General features: G+C 35.2%; 1 protein-coding gene and 1 pseudogene across 1 annotated transcript; one reads left to right on the top strand and one right to left on the bottom strand.

Annotated features, from left to right (window-relative positions):
- The window catches only part of LOC124888983, a 30,276-nt pseudogene extending 19,578 nt beyond the window's left edge, over positions 1-10,698 (top strand).
- Positions 10,699-11,420: 722 nt separating this feature from the next.
- LOC124888982 lies at positions 11,421-12,206 on the bottom strand. Its single transcript, XM_047400271.1, has 3 exons — positions 12,071-12,206; positions 11,715-11,821; positions 11,421-11,591 (listed from the first exon to the last, which is right to left on the bottom strand). The coding sequence occupies exons 1-3, from the start codon at positions 12,204-12,206 to the stop codon at positions 11,421-11,423; spliced, it is 414 nt and encodes a 137-aa protein (XP_047256227.1).
- Between the last annotated feature and the right edge of the window lie 4,440 nt (positions 12,207-16,646).

Raw genomic sequence — 16,646 nt, 5'->3', positions numbered from 1 at the left:
ATGATTTAGTCGAATGAGTTGGGTATATTTCATGAAATTCAAATCTAAAACATTTGAGAATTCCAAGAAATGTAAGTCTTTTGTTGAGAGAGAAAGTGGTTGCAAAATCAAGGCTGTTCAAACAGATAGATATGGTGAATTCATTTCAAAATTAATTCAAGACTTTTTGCAGGGAAAATGGTATTCACAGAGAGCTCACAACACTATATACACCAGAGCTGAATGGTGTAGCCAAACGAAAGAACTAGATGGTTATTGAAATGGACAGAAGCATGTTACAAGCCAAAGGTGTACCAAAGTGTTTATGGGGTAAAGCTGTTGCTATTGTTGTCTACGTGCTGAACATTTCACCCACCAAGGATGTTCTTAATCAAACACCATATGAAGCATGGAGAGGTAACAAGCCCAAGGTAAACCACTTGGGTGTCATGGATGTATAGCTTTTACTTTGGTGAATTCACAAGCTAGACATAAGCTTGATGAAAGATAAAAAAAAAAAAAAAAAAAAGCATCTTTGTTGGATATAGCACACAACACAAAGCTTATAAGCTATATAATTCAGTGAGTGAAAAAATTATGATCAGTAGAAATGTTATGTTATTAAGATGCTAGCTGGAACTTTGATTTTGGGAATGTTAGTTTGAATATTAAATTGTCACCTACTGATGAAATTTTTTAGCAAGAACCTGCAGCAATTTCTATTTTGGGGAATCCATCTAATTTTTCTCCAACAAGTATCTGTCTTACTACTTCTCAATCAAACACTTCTGCTCCAGCAAGTGATCACGACTTAACCCCCTCCCCCTCCCAAAAAAAAGAGGAAGTAGTTCTTTTTCAACAGACTCTTTTAACAAGACTCCACCAGTAAAATTCAGATTGTTGAGGAAGATTTATAAGAATTATTTTTTTTGCTTTATATGATGCAGAGGCGTGCAGGCCTGCCCCTTTAGTAGGTGATTCACTACCGAAGCGAAGAAAAGGCGATTCATTTGGCTCTCACGCTCAATTACTTAAGTTAAATTCTCATATCTTTTTTTATGAATGTAATGAGCCTATATTCTCCCCCAAAAAGTCTTAAGTTCCTATCAACCACTTTCCCAACAAGGCAGCCGCCATGGTAATTCGATATTGTGGTCACAACGATAGAACTATCCCATCAAAAAATCATTGGATAGATCAGCAGGCAATGAAGGTCCAACATACCTGAAATATATAGGATATAATTTGGATATGCTATTTTGGGGTCAATCTATTAGGATCCCTCCTGCTTTCTTTAAGGCTCTTTTCTTTTAAAGTAAAGACAGAAATGAGTGAATCGAGTTGATCGAGCCCATCTATTGGTAAAGGATTCGATAGCCTAGGAAATCTTCATATTACCAAATTGGAGAATCACCAAGGCCTTTCAGCGATTCAACGCGGGATTGTAGCGGGTATAGTTTAGTGGTAAAAGTCTCCCCACATGGATAGAAGTAGATAAACAGGAATTAATTCTAACTCCCATATGATGAAAAAAAGTAAAAGGTCCCGAGATGAAAATGATCCAATTTGGCCACTGTACATTGCTAACATGAGAAAATGGAATAATCGAGAATCCTTCTATTGCCAAAAGACCTGAAATCCTACCTTTTGGAAACCGAAAGAAAGAAAAAAAATCAGTGCCTTTCGTATAGATCGAGACTTGTAGCTTGATTCTTTACTCATTCCATATACCACTTAGTACAAATAAGTTGCAGAGAGTCAAGTGTGTAAAAATGCAATGATAGAAGAGATGCTAGCACTTAAGCAGAATCATACATGGGATTTGGCGAATCTACCGGATAGAAAGAAACCCACTAGACTCAAATGGGTGTTCAAAATCAAGCATCATGCAGACGAGGAGCATACAGAGATACAAATCTAGGCTCGTAGCTAAGGGATATGCACAACATGAAGGTATTTATTATGATGAAACGGTTTGACTTGTGGCTCATTTTGAAACAATTAGAATACTCTTATCTTTGGCTACTAAATAGAGCTGGACCATTTATCAATTTGATGTTAAATCCGCATTCTTAAATGGGGATTTGGAAGAGAAAGCTTATGTTTCCCAACCAGAGGGTTTTGTTATTAGTGTCAATGAGAGCAAAGTTTACAAATGGAAGAAGGCCCTTTATGGGCTAAAACAAGTGTTGAGGGGATGGTACAACAAAATTGACTCATAATTCCTAAGGTATGGATTTGAAAGGAGTGAGAATGATCCTACGTTATATGTAAAGAAACAAGATACGAGTGATTTTTTGGTAGTTTGTCTCTATGTGGATGACATGATTTATATGGGATCATGTGAAACTTTAGTTGCTGAATTTAAATCTTGCATGATGAAGGAGTTTGAAATGCCAGATTTAGTGTTAAGACTAGTGCCTCAAAAAAAGTTGGAGATTAGTTGTACTTGCTGTTGTAATTCAAAATACAACTTTAAAGTAGGATAACAAAATAAGGCTACAATCTTGCTAAATTTGCTTTATTACCTTTACTGATCTTTAGGCTATAAATGTTAGAGATAATGATAGTTTATTTTACTCCTTTTATTGAGCATTTTTCAATTATGATATTATGTATAAATGTGGTAGTGATCATTTCAAAAAGCAATGAAACATAACCAAGCTTCTGCTCTTTCTCTTCTTAGTTCAAGTTCTATTTTTTCTCTTCTGGAGATTATGTTCCGTTTTTCTCCTACATATTGGTATCAAATCATTGCCATATTGAGGGACCTGTGAGAACCAAGTAAATCAAAAAACACAAGTTCGTTCTATATAATCATTCTTTAAACTGTTATCTTAAATAGTTTAGAGAAAATGAATTCTGAAACAAGATTTCTAACTCCAGATGTCTTCAATCGTGAGAACTATAAAGCTTGAAAAATTAGAATGACGGTTCATCTTGGAGCACTAGATCTATGGAAAACAGTAGTAGATGACTATGAAGTAACTCCTCTTGGAGCAAATCCAATAGTGAATCAAATGAAACATCACAAGGACAGAAAGACAAAGAAAGCCAGAAATTTAAAAGTATCTTGAAAAGGAATACCAATAAAATGAAAGAGTTTAGAATATACAAGTGATGAATCTGATTCGGGAATTTGAAATAAAGAGAATGAAAGAATCAGAAACTACAAAAGATTATGCAGATCAGCTACTTAACTTAGACAACAAGGTGAGATTATTTGGTAAGAATTTTACTGATAAAAGAATTGTTCAAAAATTTCTTGTCACACTTCTTGAGAAATATAAAACCACAATTTCTTCTTCAAAGAATTCTAAAGATCTATCAAGCATTACCTTGGCAAATTGTTAAATCTTTGCAAGCATTGGAGAAAAGGAGAATAATAAGAAAAGAAGGTTTTGTTGAAGGTTATTTTCAAGCTAAATCACAGAACGAGTCAAACAAGGGAAATAAAAAGAACTAAAAGCAAAGGCAAGGCAATAATTATAACAATCAGGGAGGAAGTAATACACCCTGCCCTCATTACAAAAAGTCAAAACACTCTCAACATAAACGTTGGTGGAGACCAAATGTAAAGTGCAACAAATATGGTTAACTAGGCCATGAGGAAAGGGTATGAAAGTCACAAATGCAATAAGAAGAAGCAGAGGCTGTTGTAAATCAATACCAAGAAGAGCAATTATTTGTAGCAACTTGTTATGCTAGCAAAAGCACTTTTGATAATTCGTTGATTGATAGAGAATGTAAAAATCATATGAACGGTGATCAAGAGCTCTTTAAAGAGCTGGATAGATTTGTTATTCCAAAGTCAAAATTGGAGACAGAATATCTTGATGCAAAAGGCAAAGGAGCAGTTGCAATTTAAATCCTACAAGTTTGAAACTTTTAACTGATGTTTTCTTTATTCCTGATCTTAATCAAAACCTCTGAAGTGTTGGACAGCTACTTGAAAATGGTTTCAAAGTGTTGTTTAAAGAAAAAAACATGTGTTATTAAGGATTCTGATAATAAGGAGATGTTCAAGGTCAAGATGAGAGGAAGGAGTTCTTCTTTGAATCTATTAGATGCGGAGCAAGCAATAGTTGTTCCATTGTAAAATGATTTAGAGTTATGGCACAAAAGACACTGACATTATTATCATGATGTCATACTCTTCATCAAAGAAAATCAACTCGCAGAAAGAGCCTTAAGAAAAACTTTCCTGCTTGTGAAGCTTGTTAGTATGGAAAGCAAACAAGGCTTCCTTTTTCAGAGTTCATCATGGAGGGCAAAGAATAAGATACAATTTATTCATACGGATGTAGGCGGACCTCAGAAACCACCAACTTTCAATAGTAGTAAGTACTACATTGCCTTTATTGATGATTGTTCCAAATATTGTTGGATTTATGTTTTGAATTTTAAATCTAAGGTTGTAGATGTATTATGACAATTTAAGGCTTTTGTAGAAAATCAGAGTAGTTACAGAATTCAAGTGATAATATGGAACCGAATATACTTCAGAAAAGTTTAACAACTTTTGTAATGAAACAAAAATGGAGCATTAGCTAACGGCACCCTATACTCCTCAACAAAACGGAGTAGTGGAAAGGAAAAATAAGACGCTAATCGTGATAACAAGCTATTTTCTCCATCAGAAATAGCTGCCAAAGAAATTTTGGGTTGAAGCTATCAATACCACAGTATTTCTGCTAAATAGATTGCCAACTAAGGCTTTGCAAAAGAAGAAACCATTTGAGGCTTGGTTTGGTTACAAACCTTTGCTAACAAATATGAAAATATTTAGTTATCTTTATTTTTCTTATATACCTCAGGTGAAAAGACAGAAACTAAATAAGAAAGTTGAACCTGGAATCTTTGCAGAATACAGTATTCTATCAAAAGCTTACAGGTTCTATCAGCCTCAAAATGACAAACTGATTATTAGTAGGGGCGTCAAGTTCGTGGAGAATGACTCGTGGAGCTGGCAAGATGATGAAAAGCAAAAGAATCTAGAATTTCTAGATGATGATGTAGCTGTTTGAGGCACAAAAACACTTTTTTATATTTATCAAAGGTGTAATGTTGCAGTTCTAGAACCTACAGGATTTATAGAGGCTGCAAAAGATAAGGAATAGAGATATGCAATGTAAAAGGAGCTCAAAATAATTAAAAAGAACAACACATAGGAGTTGGTTGATACACCATCACACAAGAAGGCTATTGGATTCAAGTGGGTTTATAGAACTAAACTCAATCCTGATCGTTCTATAAACAAGTACAAGGCCAGGCTAGATGCAAAAGGGTACGCACGAATGTTTGGAGTATATTTTTTAGAAACTTTTAATTTTGTCGCCTGTTTGGATACGATAAGAATGTTGTTAGAATTAGCAGCTCAACGGGGATGGAAGATCCACCAGCTTAATATGAAATCAGCTTTTCTAAACGGCTATCTTGAAGAAAAAATCTTTGTAGAATAACCTGAAGGTTGTTCTATCAAAGGCAAAGAAGACAATGTGTACCTGCTAAAGAAGGTATTGTATGCTTTGAAACAAGATCCTAGGGCTAGGTATAGCAGAATTGATGCCCATATTCTTAGCTTAGGCTTTCAAAAAAGTCTTAGCGAGTGTACGCTCTATATTAGAAAAGAAGATTTTGACTTAACCATTGTCTCTTTGTATGTATATGACTTGCCAGTTATAGGTAGCAATTTGGACTTGATCATTCTGTTCAAGACTAAAATGATGAAAGTTTTTTAGATGACAGAGCTTGGTGAAATGTTCTATTTCCTTGGAATGGAAGTTCAGCAAAAAATAAATTAGATCTTCATATGCCAGCAGAAATATGCCAAAGAAATTCTCAAAAAGTTCAAAATCGAAGATTGCAAGTCTACTGCAACTCCTATGAATCAAAATGAGAATGTTTTGAAAAGAAAATGTCATGACCTGAACTAGGGCCCTGGCCGTGACGGACATTCAGAACCATGAAGGCCCGAGAGCCCTTCTAACTTGTAATCATATACACCATTCATATATAAATAGGAAATGTAGAAATGAAATCTTCTACGGAAACATGGTCATAATCTAAATTTAGTTTAACAATGAGGAATAAAATCCAATATCAACTAAACACCGTCTGAAAAACCGTCTGCAAAATCTCTACTACATGATCAAATAACAGCTGTATAAAAACTGGGACAAGGCCCCCAGTAGAAACCATAATAAATAATAACTGTCTGAAAGAAACTAGGCCTTCTGAAATATAAAAGGCTCACCAACTGGTACTCTTCACTCCTGTTTAATGAAATCTACTGCTTATCAGGACCCCTAGATTGTGCCTCAGAACCCGAAGAGAGGGGGGCCAATACAGATGTACTGGTACATAGAGCAATCCAAAATAAAGCTTTTATATAAATAAAATAGTTGGAGAGCAATTTGTCAAAATATCATACATGAAATAGTACTAAAACACATGGGAACTTTCTGAAAATCATAAATCATTCTTGTCAATGACTGATTTTTTATTACTTCTGAGTTAGGTGGCACTCCCCTACAAGTCTGATATTCCACGAGCTATATGAAATCCTCCATTGACTCGACGGGGAAGCCCCCAACCCGAGTGTGCTGCAAGGGTTGGAATGTCTGAGTCCGATATGCCACAAGGCTCTAGGCTAGCGTAATATAATAAATTTGGATCGGCAAATCATGATTTTGGATAATGAGTTGTCTGTCTATGCCTTCTTCGGGGAACCACCTAAGCTCTCTTTATGCCCAATTTTATCCTGTTCTGAATCATGCATTTTTTTCTAGTTTCAACATCTGAAAAGTCTGATTTTAAACATGCATTCTATTCTATTCTGGATTATCATGGCATAACCTGAATTGGTGTCGTCACACCAAGACTTGCAAGTCCTATTTTTGAGTCATAATGCAGTATGCATAATTCTTTCATTAAAATACAGTTCAGACCACCGAAACATGCAAACAGTATAAAAGATTTCATGTTCCGAAAACACAAGTCAATACTATGCAAGAATATTTCAAACATGTGGTGGTCATGTACTTTTGGCAAAACCATGCACTCTTTCATTATATGTATTTTCAACATTTATCAACATGCATAACCCTCTCTTTTGAAATCAAAATCATAATCCAAATATAACATTAGTCAAGACATTTCATAACATGCTTTTTAAGATGCATTCAAACGATTTCACAGTATATCATAAGTAAATAAAAATTATCACAAAAGAGGAATTTTTCATGATTTATGCTCTCAATTGAATATTCATCCTTAAACACATTCATACATATATATATAATTTATCAATCAATTTGGGGGGAGGCCTAAAGGCCAAAACAATATCATCAATGCTTCTAAAACATGAATATATTCATAAATACAAAACCCTTTTCCTAAAACATGATTTCTTTACCCATGAGATTTTAGGAAAACCCCGCGTACCTTAAATTAGAAGCTTTTGAATGAACTCTAGCTTTTGGGATTTGTACGTACAATTGATGGGTGCCCATTGTATCCCTCGCAATGTAAATTCCAAATCTCTAATTATCTTCTAAAACCCACGGTTGAATCTTGAGCTATTTGAATTATGATTTTGAAACCCTAGAGAGTGTTCTTGGTGATTTTTAAGAGAAATATCAACAATGAGATGATTTAGGGCTTTAATTTCGTGTTAAGGCTGAAAAAAATAGAAAATGCCCAAAATGCCCTTAATGAGACGGAGTTTAAATGCTGAAATTCCCAGGCATGTGCAGCAGAGCATGCGTCTCATGACCTATCCCATCGTACTAGAGCATGCGTCGTATGCTATATCACGGTACTGCAAACCATGCGACGTGGGCTAATCGGATGATGCCACTATTTTGGGCATCCAAACATGCCCTAAACGAGGTCCAAAAATTCTGAAACTCACCCAATATACACTATGGACTCCCCCAATCATAACGCAACTTAAAAATCAAGAAACGGAGGTTGAAAAGATCAAAAATAAAATTCTCAAAGATTAAGAGCTAAAAAAAAGACTAAGTCTCTTTGACACTTAGAATATTTTCATGTTTTTAAGTCTAAGAGCACACTACGAGGGGCTAACACATTCACGACTTTTACGGTCATTAAAACATATGTCTTTTGGATCATCTACGCATAGAAATGGTGGTTTTGGTTCAAGCCCAAAATGCGGGTTGTTACAGAAAATGAAGTTGGAAAGGTGGATGAAGAACTTTATAGGAGTCTGATAGGTTCCCTAATTTACTTGACTACAACGAGGCCGGATATTATTTCTGGTGTGAGTTTACTTTCAATATATATGCATTGTGCTAGCGAAATTTTTTTCTAAGCAACTAAACGTGTGATTAGATATGTCAAAGGAACTATTAATTTTGGCATAATGTTCAAAAAGACATCAGATTTTTAGTTTCATGGATTTTCTAATAGTGATTCGTCTGGTTGCTCGAATAATATGAGAGGCACCTCAGGTTACTATTTTAGTTTTTGGTTCTGTAATATTCTCTTGGTGTTTAAAAATCAAGATATTGTGGCTCAATATACAGCCGAAGCAGAATATATTGCAGCTGCTTTAGCTGTGAATCAAGCCCTTTGGATTCGAAAGCTGCTGGCAAATTTGTACATGCAACAAAAGAAGAGTACTGAAATCCTTATGGATAATGAATTTGCAATTTCAATTGCAAATAATCTTGTCTCTCATGTAAAGACAAAACACTTCAATATCAAGTTTTATTTCTTGAGGGAGGTGCAAAAGAATGGAGACATAAACATAGTGTACTGTAGAACTGATTTTCAGAATGTCGATGTTTTAACTAAGTCTCTACATAGAGGAAGATATGAGTTTCTCAGAAAAAGACTTGGTGTTACTGCTCTTGAGTCAAGGGGGTGTGTTAAGACTAGTGCCTCAAAAGCTGATGATTAGTTGTTTTATGCTTCTGTAATTCAAAATACATCTTTAAAGTAGGATAGCAAAAATAAGGTTACAATCTTGCAGAATTTTATTTATTACCGTTACTGATCTTTAGGCTATAAATATTAGAGATAATGATAGCTTATTTTACTCCTTTTATTGAGCATTTTTCAGTTATGATATTATGTATAAATGTGCAGTGATCGTTTTAATAAGCAATGAAACATAACCAAGTTTTCTGCTCTTTCTCTTCTTAGTTCAGTTTAAGTTTTGTTTTTTTTCTCTTTTATAGAGTAAGTTCTATTATTTTCTCCTACATTTAGGTATTTTGCAATACTTTCTTGGTCTTCAAGTGAAACAAGTGGAAAATGGAATTTTTTTTCTCTAAGAAAATATGCAAAAGACCTCTTGTTAAAGTTTGGTATGCATAATTGTAAAGTGGCTGCCACACCCATGAATGCAAATGAAAAATTTCAACTTGAAGATGGAAAAGATCTTGCAGATCCTAGTCACTACACAAGCCTGATTAGAGGTTTGAACTACATGACACATACTCATCCTGATATCATGTTTTCTGTTAGTATGTTGTCTAGGTATATGCACAGTCCTACCAAGCAATATCTTGGTGCTGCCAAAAGAGTTTTGTATTATGTTGGTGGAACTGTTGACTTCAAAATTTAGTACTCCAAAGTTACAAACTTCATCTTGATAGGGGTACAGTAATAGTGCTTGGGCCAAAAAGAGTACTTCTGGAAATGTTTTCAATTTAGGATCTAGAGCGATTTCTTAGAGTTCAAAGAAATAGGATGTGTTTGCATTATCATCATCAGAAGTAGAGTATGTTTCTTTATTTCAGCAGCATGTCAGGCCATATGGTTACGAAGATTGTTGGTTGATGTTCTATATTGGAAGAAGGATGCAATTGCATTAACAGAGAATGTAGTTTTTCACAACAGAACAAAGCACATTGACATCCATTATCATTTCATTCGTGACCTGACAACAAAAGATGATATAGAGCTGAAGTTCTACGGTACAAGGGATTAAATTACAGATGTCCTCAGCAAGGCACTCCCACAAGCCAAGCATGATCATTTCCGGCGGAAACTTAGAGTTTGTAATCTTGAATAAGGAGGAGTGTTAAATATTGGTTCAAATGTCATTAGTGCTTCCTACTTAGTTGGTAAAGTAATAGGTCTATTAGGAGTCCTAGTTTAGTCAAAGCATATCTTTATTAGTTGTTAATATTTAGGTTAGTAAATAATTATTCGTTGAGTGGATGGGTATGTTTTTAATTAGTGGTTGAGGTTTTCTAATTCAAGAGTCTTATGTAACTTGGTTTAGTTAAATGAATGGAAAATACATGTTAAGTTCTCTGCAACTATATCCCTCCTCTTATACATTGCTCTATCTTTCTTCAATTCCCCGAAACAAGCCAAGGGAGTCCTTGCCCTGCAAATGAGTCCTCCCTTCAGAATGAATTACTGGTCAATTCACCTACACGTATAGGAGTCGGACATGAAAGTGGAAGGCTCTTTGGAACCATCTCGACAATCCACAGGAGAAATAAATTTGTCCACTGCATTCCTAATGCCTGGGCTTTATATCCCAGACACACCCAACAATCATTTAGGGGAATTCTAGTTGACAATGCACTCAGCTCACATGATCTGAGAATTCTTTGTCCTACTAGAGATGTTGTGTTTGACGAACATGTACCCGAATACAGTTGGACAAACCCACCATGTTCAAATGGAAGTACTAAGGATAAGGTTCCTCTTCCTGTCGAGAAGATGCCATAGTTTTTTAGGAGGAAGTTGTTATAATTTGTGTAATCTACAGATTATGTACTCCCTATAGGGATAACTGATGAAGAAAGCATAGTAGGAAATAGTGAAGAAGAAGAAGAGAATTAAGAGAAAACATGTAGAATGCACTGATTATCTTGATCGAACTGTACACTTGGTAGGTATTTATACACTAGTTCAATGAGTAACTGTTTCTAACTACCTTAACTAATCTTGATCAACCCCTTAACTAACTGCTAATACAGTGATTGTATAATTGAGATAATTATTAAACTACCCTTGCTTGTTGCTTACTCTCTACAGTCCCCCTCAAGCTAGGAGTAGTGAAGATGTCTTGTAGTCCAAGCTTAGAGCTAAGATAGTGGTGTTAAAATTTTGTAAGTCCTTTGGTTAGTAAGTCAACTGGTTGATCCCTTGTTGAAACATATCTGGTTGTCACCATTCCTTGATTGATCTTCTCCCGAATGTAATGGAAATCTAATTTAATGTGTTTAGTTCTTTCATGGTAAACTGGATTGGTTGCTATTTGCATTGCTGCTTTACTTTTTGTGAATATTTGAACAGGTTGCTTTACCTCAATGCCAAGCTCTTTCATCAATCCCAAGATTCAAACTAATTCAGTTATTGTTGTAGCCATGCTCCTGTATTTAGATTCTAAGGAGCTTCTAGACACTATGTTTTGTTTCTTTGATTTTCATGACACCAGTCACCTAGTTTCACAATGTAGCCTGAAACTGACTTTTACTGTGAGGACATATTTCCCAGTCAGCATCATAGTATGCTGTGATATCAGTGTTGCTCTTACTGGATAAAAGTACACCTTGACCTGGATGATTCTTGATGTACCTTACAACTCTCATAGCAGCTTCCATGTGAGACTGTTTTGGCTGTTGTAAGTACTAACTTAGAGTTTGTACTACAAAAGCTATATCAGGTCTTGTCGTGGTAAGATATAGAAGTTTACCTATTAACCTTTGATACTTTTCTTGGTCAGCTAAAGAATCATTTACTACAGAAGATTCAGTACTTTTGATATAGTCATCAAACTCTTTGGTTGTAAGCTTTATATTTGTATCTACAGGTGTTACTGCAGGTTTTGCACCACCTAGTCCTGTTTCTGCAATGAGTTCCAAGGAATATTTCCTTTAGTGCATTAATATTCTATGCTTATATCTAGAAAATTCAATTCCTAGGAAGTATTTTAACTCTCCTAGATCCTTCATCTTGAACACCATCTTTAAATCTACTTTAGTCTCTTCTATGACATTGACACTGTCTCCAGTTATGAGCATATCATCAACATATATGAGAACTATCACAACCCCAACTTTTGATTTCTTGATGAATAAAGAGTGATCCAACTCACTTTGTTTGAACTGAAGATTGATCAAAGCTTCCGACAGCTTAGCATTCCATTTTCTTGGAGCTTGTTTGAGACCATAGAGGGATTTTCTAAGTCTGCACATTGTCTTCTCCCCATGACTTTGAAATCCCTGAGGCATTTTCATATAAATCTCATCAAACAAATCACCCTAAAAGAAGGCATTAAATACATCTATCTGATATATATTCCACTGATTTTGAGCAGCAATGGTTAAGATTGTCCTGATAGTTTTCATCTTAACTACTGGGGAAAAAGTCTCTTGATAGTCAATCCTTTCCTTTTGACTATACCCCTTAGTTACAAGTCTAGCCTTTAGTCTTTCAATTTCACCCGTTAACTTATATTTAATCTTATAAATCCACTTACATCCTATAGGCTTTTTCCCTTCAGGTAGTTTAACAATTTCCCAGATTACCTTCAAGTGCAGAAATTTATGACTGCATAGCTTCCATCCATCTTGGATCAGCAGGAGCCTCATTGAAGGTTTTTGGTTTAGTCATATTGGACATATTAGCTAAATATGTCTGATAGGAAGCAGATAACTGATTATATGCTATGTAGTTGGCCATAGCATAGGGCCCATCTTGAACACTTAGTGACACAAAATCTTTCATCCACAGGGGTAGGCTCCTTTTCTTTTCTAATCTTCTATGCTCCTGAATATTATCTGTATGGCCAGTGTGAGGTATGAATGACCATTTATTTGATGATCAACTTCTAGGGGATGTGGCGGAGGAATTGTAGATGATAGAGGTGGATTTAATCCTTCATTGGCTTCCAATTCCTCATAGCTCAATTCAACTTTTTGAAATATGCTTGGATCAGCATCTTGTTTCACTAGTGTGAATGGAAACACATCTTCCTTAAAAATAACATCTCTGTTGATAAAGAAAGAGTTAGTTTTAATATCATAAAGAATATAGCCCTTTTGTACTTCTGAGTATCCCATAAGTATAACAGGCCTTGCTCTAGACTTAAGCTTATCTAGTTCTTGAACTATTTTAGTATAGCAAAGACATCCTATAACCCTGAGATAACTTATAGAAAGTTTTCTATCGTATAATCTTTCAAAAGGAGTTTTATTGTTGATAATAGAACTAGGTAATCTGTTTATAAAATAGGTTGCAGCTTATACACAACAGCCCCAAAACTGTATATGAATATATGCTTGAAACCTTATAGCTCTAGTTAGTTCAAGAATGTGTCTGTGTTTCCTCTCAGCAACACCATTTTGCTGAGGGGTGTAAACACATGTTCTCTGGTGTATGATTCCCAAAGAAAAGAATAAATTGGTGCAAACAGAATGTACAATTTCAATCCCATTATCAGTCCTGATTGCTTTTACCGTTTTGTTAAATTAAGTGTGAACATACACAAGAAACTTTTTGAGGACTTCACATACATTAGATTTGACTTTAAGCAGAAAAGTCCATTTCCATCAAATGTAGGTTCTTTGTAAGGTCCCCATAAATCCACGTGGATGAGATCAAATACAGACATGCTTTTAATACTACTTGCAGGAAATGGGAGTTTAATTTGTTTAGCACAGGGATAAATTTGGCATTTATTCAGTATGTTGGCAACATCATTAGTCTTTACAACTACAATTTTCTTCAAAATAGTAAATGAGACATGGCCAAGCCTTTTATGCCAAATATCTATATCTAAATCAATAGTAATAGAACCAGAAAACTTAGCAGCTAAATCATTAGATGCAGTATGTAAGTCTATTAGATGCAGTATGTAAGTCTATGTCATCTATAGCAGATTTGTTTGTTAGGAAGTAAAGGTCATCTTCTTGTCTACCAATCATCTTCACCTTCCCACTGTAGAGCTCCTGAAATACAAAAAAGTTAGGGGAAAATGAAGCAGAGCATTGGAGTTCATTGGTTAATTTTGCAACAGACAGTAGGTTACAGTTAAACTGAGGTAAATACAAAACATTAGTGATGGTGTGTCCTTTGGTTAAAGTTTTTGCTCCTGTATGTGTTACTAAGGATATATCTCCATTTGGAAGAAACACCTTTCTTGGATGATTAGATTTTGAGATTAATTGAGCGCCAAGCATGCTCAACTCAGACACTATGTGGTTAGTGGCTCATGTGTCCACTATCCACTTCTTGGTGGTGTTAATACCATTGATGCAGTGTAAATACCTACAGTATTAGCTGAACATAAGATGTCTTTTGGTTTATTTATGTGATTCAGGAACTGGAGGAATTGTTGATACTGATCTTTATAAATAGTGCAGTTGTCCAGTTGGTGTTGCTGATTTTGAGTCAGTTGAGAGCCTTGTGTAAGTGTACCAGCTTGTTCTATAGCCTGACTACCACTAGACCAATTTTGTCTCTTCAGAATTTCAAGTTCAGGCTCCTCAATTTAAACACTATAGGCTGTATTAGATGACTTCTTCCTTTTATTTCTTCAATCTTGAGGATACTCAACTAGTTTGTAGCAAAAATCCATGGTATGCCCTTTTATTTTACAAAAATCACACACAAAATTATAATTCCTCTTGGTGTGGTGATTAACACTAGTTACAGTTCTTGAGTACATGACAGCATCATAAGACCCTTGAATTACAGCAGGATTAGAACCTAATATCCCAGAACTAGCACTCATGGTTTTTTTACTCTCATCACTGATGATCATAGAGTAAGCCTGGTTAACTGATGGCATAGGGTTCATTAACAAGATTTGACTTGTAGCCTGAATATAGGAATCATTTAGCCCCGTCAAAAACTGGAACAATTTCAACTTCTGCATGTGTTGCACATATTCTTTTGACTTTTCACAGTTACAGGCAGGAGCAGGAACTAGAGACTCAAATTCTTCCCAAAGATCCTTCATGCTTGAATAATACACAGTCACGGAAGTAGTTCCTTGACTCAAGGTAGCTATTTCTTTATAAATGTTAAAAGTTCTTGCCCCATCAACCTTGTGAAACCTTTCATTCAATTCTTCCCAGACGGATTGAGCATTTGAAGCATACATTATACCTCCTAACAGACCCTTTGACACAGAATTCATAATCCAAGATAAAACTATGGCATTTACCCTTTCCCAATGATTTCCCAATTCTGGAAATCTTTCTTTGGGGCATGAACCATCTACCAACCCTAGCTTGTTTCTACCCAACAATGCAATTCTCATAGATCTATACCACATTGCATAATTCTCAACCCCAGTTAATTAAATAAAATTATCTGAGAGCCACTTACATCTGAGGGTTGAAGGAACAGTGGGTGATTGTAATCCATGGTAGAGGCTTGATCCATGGTAGAGGCTTGATCACTACTGTAACGTGAGGCATTTGTGACTCTAGGGGGCGCCATTGTTATCAGCTAGAATTTTTTAAGAAAGCTTCAGAGAAGAGAAGATATGGAAAGAATCAGTAGTAGCGTCACAGAAATTAGTTGAGCAGAATCGACTAGCTTCGCCTAGTAGGCTCTGATACCATGTTGTAATCTGTGTAATCTGCAGATTATGTACTCCCTATAGGGATAACTGATGAAGAAAGTCTAGCAGGAAATAGTGAAGAAGAAGAGAATTAAGATAAAGCATGTAGAATGTATTGATTATCTTGATTGAACTGTATACTTGGTAGGTATTTATACACTAGTTCAATGAGTAACTACTTCTAACTGCCTTAACTAATCTTGATCAACCCCTTAACTAACTGTTAATACAGTGACTGTATAATTGAGACAATTACTAAACTACCTTGCTTGTTGCTTACTCTCAATAGAAGTAGCCAAGAAGCTAAAGTTAGAGGTGGGAACTTTCGATATCAAGTACCTAGACGATGACCACGAGTGGGTTTTAATTACGTATAATGCAGATCTACAAGAATGTGTCGATATCTCAAGATCATCATGTAGCAATGTAGTAAGATTGTTAGTTCATTATATAATGCCCAATCTTGGAAGCTCCTGTGAGAGCTCTGGTGAATGGTTAGAACTAGGTTGTAAATTAATATATTAAAACTAGTAAAGCCATTTTTGTAGTGCTAGGGTTTTTGTCCATGTGGAGTGTAGGTTTTGGTTATGTCAGGTCTTCCATTATCCATTTTAGATATTTTGAATGGATACTTTAAGGATTATATTGAGAATATTGTACTGAAGAGATTCTTATAGCCAATCTCAAATTATTTCAAGGAGAAGCATAATTTCGTGGTTGTTTGTTTGGAATCTTATTGTGTTATTCGAGCTCATGTTAGAAATAATCTCTTTATATTGCAAGATAGGGGGTAAGATTGCACATGTTAGGCTTATAAGATGTATGAATGAAAAATGAATAGGTATTTTTTCCAAAAAGACACCAAGAGAAAGGATATAATTTGAATAGACACATTTTCGATTTTGGGTGGTTATAACCTTTCCGATGGGTTGTGACAAATCCGAAGAGTTACACATTTTCCAAAGAGTTGCACTTTTCTAAACCATTGCTTCTCTTGATGAAGCAACACCTTGATAGCTATAAATACCTGAATTTTTTCAGGTAAAGAAATGATTTTGAGTTGAAAAATAATCTCCTTCTTCTTCTAAAAACTCTTGTG

This window comes from Capsicum annuum, chromosome 11 (assembly GCF_002878395.1).
Source record: "Capsicum annuum cultivar UCD-10X-F1 chromosome 11, UCD10Xv1.1, whole genome shotgun sequence".
Lineage (NCBI taxonomy): Eukaryota > Viridiplantae > Streptophyta > Magnoliopsida > Solanales > Solanaceae > Capsicum > Capsicum annuum.
The sequence above is the reverse complement of the archived record's forward strand: the minus strand, read 5'-3'. Positions and strand labels throughout refer to the sequence as shown.

Bases quoted from the DNA above. Each gene is read 5' to 3' on its own strand.
- LOC124888982 (XM_047400271.1), bottom strand. From the start codon at position 12,206: ATGCCTCAGGGATTTCAAAGTCATGGGGAGAAGACAATGTGCAGACTT. The intron at 11,822-12,070 runs GTGAGTTGGATC...AACTCATTGCAG, and splicing joins CAATCTTCAGTTCAAACAAA to AAACAGGACTAGGTGGTGCA. The intron at 11,592-11,714 runs GTAAATGATTCT...TACTTACAACAG, and splicing joins AAAGTACTGAATCTTCTGTA to CCAAAACAGTCTCACATGGA.